The sequence below is a fragment of the Tupaia chinensis genome, unplaced genomic scaffold (genome assembly GCF_000334495.1).
Source record: "Tupaia chinensis unplaced genomic scaffold, TupChi_1.0 Scaffold000489_1, whole genome shotgun sequence".
NCBI classification, from domain to species: domain Eukaryota; kingdom Metazoa; phylum Chordata; class Mammalia; order Scandentia; family Tupaiidae; genus Tupaia; species Tupaia belangeri.
The window spans coordinates 1673374-1679850 of record NW_006160001.1 but is presented as its reverse complement, the minus strand read 5'-3'; the positions used below and the strand labels follow the sequence as shown (position 1 = coordinate 1679850).

The following is a 6477-nucleotide window of genomic DNA, read 5'->3' as shown; positions in this document are numbered from 1 at the left end:
CCGGGCGTGAGTTTAAGTCACCGGGTCCGGGACGTGAACCGCAGTCAACTACGTGGGAGTCCAGCAACATAGCCATTACGCTAACTGCTGGTTCCGTGAATAACATTTTAAATGAGATAATTACATGTATTTAATAGAGATGTCAGCAAACACATGGGCAGGATAAGAGTGCTATTTATAAACTGACAGGATAAAAGAAACCAAAAACTCTTGGGATGGAGGAAACGCACAGCTGGTGGACCTATTTTTTCTTATATATGGAACATAATGCCTATGACTAAAGGCAAAACTATACATACTAGATTAAGGATATTATCATTAGAGGCCCTTATTTTCCACTTTTCATTAAGAAATATTCCATTGGGATCAGCAGGTAGCATGGTGGTTAAGGTGCTGGACTCCCACATGGCAATCAAGGTTTTAGTCCTGGACCTGGTGGCCTACTTTCTCACCTTCTCTCTCTCTCTCACTCCCTCTCTCTGTGAGCACAGTAGTACTTCCCAAACCTTACTCTGCATGTGAATGACACAGGTCTTGTAAAAATGCAGATTCTGATAATATAAATACAAAGCTTGAGATTCTACACTTCTAACAAGCTCTCAAGGTAATGTTTATGCTGCGGTAGATGGGCTGGGCAGGGTCTGGTCTCTACTTATCTTCCTAAGTTTGTTTTGTGTCTCCTTCCCCCTTGCTTTCTGAGCTTCATTCACACAGTGTCCTTCTAGTCTCTCCAACACCCCATTCTTGTTTCCAGTGGTAAACCTCTGCTCATGCTGTTGCCTCTATCTAAAAATCTCTTTATTGCATTCTTCACTAAGCTTCTGTTTATTCTTTAAACCGCAGCCTGAAAGTTACTACAGATGTTTGTTCAAAAACTTTAAAGTCAGTCAGTAATGGTATGTCAACTAAGAGATGGTGAAAAAATCCTCCAGATAGATCATGGGAAGTCTTGTATGTTGGACATGAAGAGTCAGTAAAAAAAAATACAACATATTATTTCCAGGCAATAGTATGAAAGATGGAGGGGATCAGACTTAGCGGCTGAAATACTAACACTGCAATTGAGAAATGCTGAATGACAGGCTGAGGTAATGAGAATGGAGTAAGAAGGGAATATCAACAAGACTGGTAGGTGATCTGTGATCAGAACAGTTTCAAATTCAGGTGTGTTCATCCTGAAGGATCTATTTACTCACCTGAATGACTACATATCGCGCTTAGTTGGTTACTGGGTTGGAAACCCAGAATTTCAATACAGACACAATAAAGGCAGTTATCATCTGTATGCTCCTGTAGTCCAGTGTCTTCTGTACTTTCTAAAAACAGAGAAGCATCTGAATGGATTGAATTCATTATTTCCGTAAGACTCATCTGCTGTCGTAGCAAGTGAAAAGAGTTTTTTACAAGACCTCCAGTTCCAGATGGAAGACCTGTGCATAGGTAAATATAAAACACAATCTGATAAAGACAGGATCAATGATACTTTCTTCAAGATGCTTTAAACTATGTGAAATTTTAAAGAAGGAAAATGAGGGAAGAAACAAGAATCATTTTTATGATTCAAAATCTAATTTTAACTAGGCAGGAAAAAATTTAAATTATGAAATTAACTCATCAGCAGGTATTTTTATATTATACTACTTTAATGCAAGGTTTTCAATATAAAATGGAAAATAAACTATAATGAATGCATAATTTCAATTATTCCTTAGTATTTGCCTTAAAAAAAGTAGTAACTGTAAATATAAAGAAAAATCAAGATTATGAAGCTATAAAATCTGTGGCTTAAATACATATATTCACTAAAATATAGCAGTTCATAACAAAGGGACATTATGTCATTCACATGCAAATTTTTACCTCTCTCTCTACTGCAAAGAGCTATTTTTTTCAACTTATAAGTATTGATATTATAAATTTTCCATGTACTACTTTTTAAAAAATAGAAACAATAAATCTGGTTTTATCTCTTGAGAGGCTGGGTACTTCACTGGAAAAACATTTTAAGTCCCTCAAACACAAAAAAAGAAAAAACAAAAGAAAGAAAGAAAGAAAGAATGAAAGGAAGGAAGAAAGAAAGAAAGAAAGAAATCGGTGTTTTAATCATTTTAATTTGACTCAAAACAAATATTTTGGAATAATTTTTAAGTTGACCTAAAAGTGGGTATACCTGAATTTTCATTGTCCTTCTAGTAAAAAGATCTAAGAACTTTGTTTTTAATATACAAAAGAGTTTCATGAGAACAAAGACCATAAATTACCTCCTGCATCATGGGCAAACACTCTTGTACCTCGATCATCATGTGGAGGTATGTTTTTTGTCTGAAAATATGGAATATCTTTTACCTAAAACAGATATAAATCATGGTAAATCCTGCTATAAAAAGAAGCAAACTATAAATATTACCAAAATAAATAAAATATAATTAAAATAGGATTACTATAGCATAAGAATCTACAATGAAAAGTTTACTGAGAGTTAAATTATCAAAACTTGATAAAATAACAACCTAAAGATTCTTATCACAATTCTGGTGAATTGAATGGATTTAAAAATAATTATTTTAACATTATTTAGATTAGACTTCTGACTAAAAACGTGTATTCTTTTGTACTCGATACCATCTACAGATCTGTGGGTATCTCATAGGATTAGGGCTACTGATTATGACTGGATACTCTGTAGCTGTTATATGGGACAAACAGTAAGAATTAAAAATAAATAAATAAGTCCATAAAAGTAAAAAACATTTGAATTTGAAAATTTCTACAGAAAATATACAGATAAACAAATAAGACACCCATTTATTATGGGAAGAGAGGGAAAAATAATGTTCTAAGTAAGGAGATACTAAGTAAAAGAGTATAGAGTAATTGAAAAGGGCCAAATAATTTTCATGTTAAAATTCCTATTAAAAAAAAACTGCCGTAAAAATCCTCTTACTCCACCCTTGTGTCCACTCTAAATTATCATTTCTAGAAAAATTACAGGATATGAAAAATGATTAAATCAATTTATAGGGAAACAATGCAACTTATGATGCTACCTGGAATATATCGTTGATGTCTACTGGGAGAGCAAGACCAATGTAGTCATCTGAACCTCCGTAGGTAGCACTGGACACCATGGACCTCACGGAGGAAGATCGCTGCAGGGTATTTTGATTAATAGGACTTAATAAATCTTCTTTATCTAAGGAAGCATAGCTTAACGCTTTCATGAACCTGTAATACCATAAAACATTTGTATTAGTTTCTTGATTTGAAATATTAATCATAGAAAGAAATAACTTACACTCCTACCTTCATAAAAGACAAGTAGCTAGTCAAGTATTAAGCAGTTCTACATAAACGCTTTTTAAAATATTCGTTGTTTTAGATCAATATAAAAAAGGTCACTTTTCTGTCTGTCTCTCTCTCTCTCTCTCTCTGTCTCTCTCTCTCTCTCTCTGTCTCTCTCTCTCTCTCTCTGTCTCTCTCTCTCTCTCTCTGTCTCTCTCTCTCTCTCTCTGTCTCTCTCTCTCTCTCTCTGTCTCTCTCTCTCTCTCTCTGTCTCTCTCTCTCTCTCTCTGTCTCTCTCTCTCTCTCTCTGTCTCTCTCTCTCTCTCTCTGTCTCTCTCTCTCTCTCTCTGTCTCTCTCTCTCTCTCTCTGTCTCTCTCTCTCTCTCTCTGTCTCTCTCTCTCTCTCTCTGTCTCTCTCTCTCTCTCTCTGTCTCTCTCTCTCTCTCTCTGTCTCTCTCTCTCTCTCTCTGTCTCTCTCTCTCTCTCTCTGTCTCTCTCTCTCTCTCTCTGTCTCTCTCTCTCTCTCTCTGTCTCTCTCTCTCTCTCTCTGTCTCTCTCTCTCTCTCTCTGTCTCTCTCTCTCTCTCTCTGTCTCTCTCTCTCTCTCTCTGTCTCTCTCTCTCTCTCTCTGTCTCTCTCTCTCTCTCTCTGTCTCTCTCTCTCTCTCTCTGTCTCTCTCTCTCTCTCTCTGTCTCTCTCTCTCTCTCTCTGTCTCTCTCTCTCTCTCTCTGTCTCTCTCTCTCTCTCTCTGTCTCTCTCTCTCTCTCTCTGTCTCTCTCTCTCTCTCTCTGTCTCTCTCTCTCTCTCTCTGTCTCTCTCTCTCTCTCTCTGTCTCTCTCTCTCTCTCTCTGTCTCTCTCTCTCTCTCTCTGTCTCTCTCTCTCTCTCTCTGTCTCTCTCTCTCTCTCTCTGTCTCTCTCTCTCTCTCTCTGTCTCTCTCTCTCTCTCTCTGTCTCTCTCTCTCTCTCTCTGTCTCTCTCTCTCTCTCTCTGTCTCTCTCTCTCTCTCTCTGTCTCTCTCTCTCTCTCTCTGTCTCTCTCTCTCTCTCTCTGTCTGGTGAGCGCATGCGCTCTATAGCAAAAACCTCTTAAAAAAAAAAAAGAAAAAAGAGTCACCAATAATGTTGACTGTTACCAAAAAAACTGTCATGGTCTCCCCAGCAAAGGTGAGAAGTTGGGCAATTAGAATAACTTTCAACATCTAAAAGTAAAAAAAAAAAAAAAAAAGAAACTGACCTCAGAAGTCAGAGATATGATCCAAGGACTATCTTTGCAATCACTGGAGACTGCTAGATTTGCTATCATACCACTAAGGATAAGATTTGCATCATATAACTAAGGATATCTCTCTTAACTTTACTTAATATTATATTTGTGGGAAAAAAACAAGATCAATTACTTATCATCCTTTGTGTGGTAATTACTTTAATGCTTTAGATATCAATGTAAGATTTATGCAACATAGAAGATAGAAAAGGACAGGAAAATAGTATCACATAAATATTATAATATCACCATATAAAGCACTGATGTACCTATAATGCATTCCTTACAACTAATTCATTAGCAAATATTCCATAGTGTTTTTCCTTAAGATACCTCTTTTTCGTGTAGATCCTTAGTCACATACTAGATAAGCTAAAATAATCACCTGGTAACTGCTTTATGTAAAAATGTACTATGCAATGACCCCCATTTGTATATACATTACCTTTGGAAGACTAAGTCTTTGAAAATATACTAATGTAGATTGGTACTAAATAAAAAAAAATTATGCTATAGAATATATAAAAACAATGGTTCATAAATAGAAGTTATGATTAGCATTTCAAAAACCATTCCTAGTTTCTAATAATTTCCATCTAAAAACCACTCTTAACTAAAATTTTTAAATTTCATAAAAGAAGTCAATGGTTCTCAAATTTTATTCTAGCTATTTGATTCCATAAAACTCTTTAATAACTAATACAATGAGGTGAAGGAATTATTAGATTATCTTCCCTGATTCCTATTTCCTCTGCAATCTACATACTGGGTTTCATAGAAACCTTTTTGTGAAAAACGATTTCCTCTGTTTAAAAATGTAGTATTTTAAAAAACATAAACCATGAATCTAGTCTAGACGTAGATGATGCCTAGAAATTTCACAATTCATGAAGTTTACTCTATAGATTTGTAATCATGAACGATTAAGAGGTTAGTCTGACTCTGTTCTGAAATGATAAGCTTCTCCAAACCAGTGAGTTCCAGGTAAATGAGGTAGTATGGCATAACTTACTAAATCCCACAAGAGGAGATATAATTTATTACCTGCTATTAGAAACCCCTCTATATGTTAAGTATTATTGAAAAAAACTGCTTAATGTTAATAATTTAATATTAAGAACTAGATGGGGGGAGTAGCAGTTGGTGTAATGGCTATATTACTGGACTCCCAGGTAGCTGACAGTGGTTCAAGTCCCAGAGTCAGTGGCTTAAACTCACACCGGGCACATGTGCGTGTGTGCCCAAGATACCGAGAGGAGAATGGAGGAAGGGATTGCAAGGGATCACGGCGTGGCCATCCCCTCTGGGGGGTGATTTCTCACTTTCTGTCTCTGTTTTTCTGGTGAGCACACGTGCCCTATAGCAAAAAAGAAAAAAAAAAAAAAAGAACTAGATGGGTTATATTAAGTAACAATGAAAATGATGATGATAACTAAGTTTTATTCGGTGTTTAATGTGTACCGGACACTATTCCAAGTACTTGAAATATATTATAATATTATAAACTATTTAAATAAATATAAATAAATAATTAAAAACAAAGGAAAGTTACCTAGAAGCATTTGGTCCAATAACAATAAGCATAGGTATGAAAATTTTTCCATCAATCAAATTTAATATTGCGGTATATCTTTTAAAAAACTTTTTCTTCCATGAACAAGAGAGTGAGAAGCAGAGCAACACACACACACACACACACACACACACAAAGACAGCAAGAGAGCACCCTTATCAATCAGGGTCTTGAAGCCACTAACCATTCCAGCCTCAGCCAGCCTCAGATTATGGGCAAACACATGCCTAGCATACTCAGGGAGGTCTCTAGACATGAACCTGGAACTTTCCCAAGTGGGTCAGTATCACAGCTCTTGCATGTATTTTAAAAGTAAAATCTCAACTATTCATTTTGACTAGCTTGCTATCATCTAAAAT

The 6477-nt window shown here is 35.7% G+C and overlaps 1 protein-coding gene across 6 annotated transcripts in view; it reads right to left on the bottom strand.

Annotated features, from left to right (window-relative positions):
• Positions 1-6477, bottom strand: part of RICTOR (RPTOR independent companion of MTOR complex 2) — an 88092-nt gene that overhangs the window by 9297 nt on the left and 72318 nt on the right. For 3 of the 6 annotated variants that reach the window (XM_006156301.3, XM_027774873.1, XM_006156302.3), the window contains 3 exons: positions 3048-3225; positions 2262-2346; positions 1197-1430 (listed from right to left, as the gene is read on the bottom strand). In XM_006156301.3, coding sequence (XP_006156363.1) covers positions 1197-1430; positions 2262-2346; positions 3048-3225 — 497 coding nt within the window. Of the gene's footprint in view, positions 1-1196; positions 1431-2261; positions 2347-3047; positions 3226-6477 lie in introns of those variants that run through there. The other 3 variants (XM_014590831.2, XM_014590832.2, XM_027774874.1) reach the window with 2 other exon arrangements.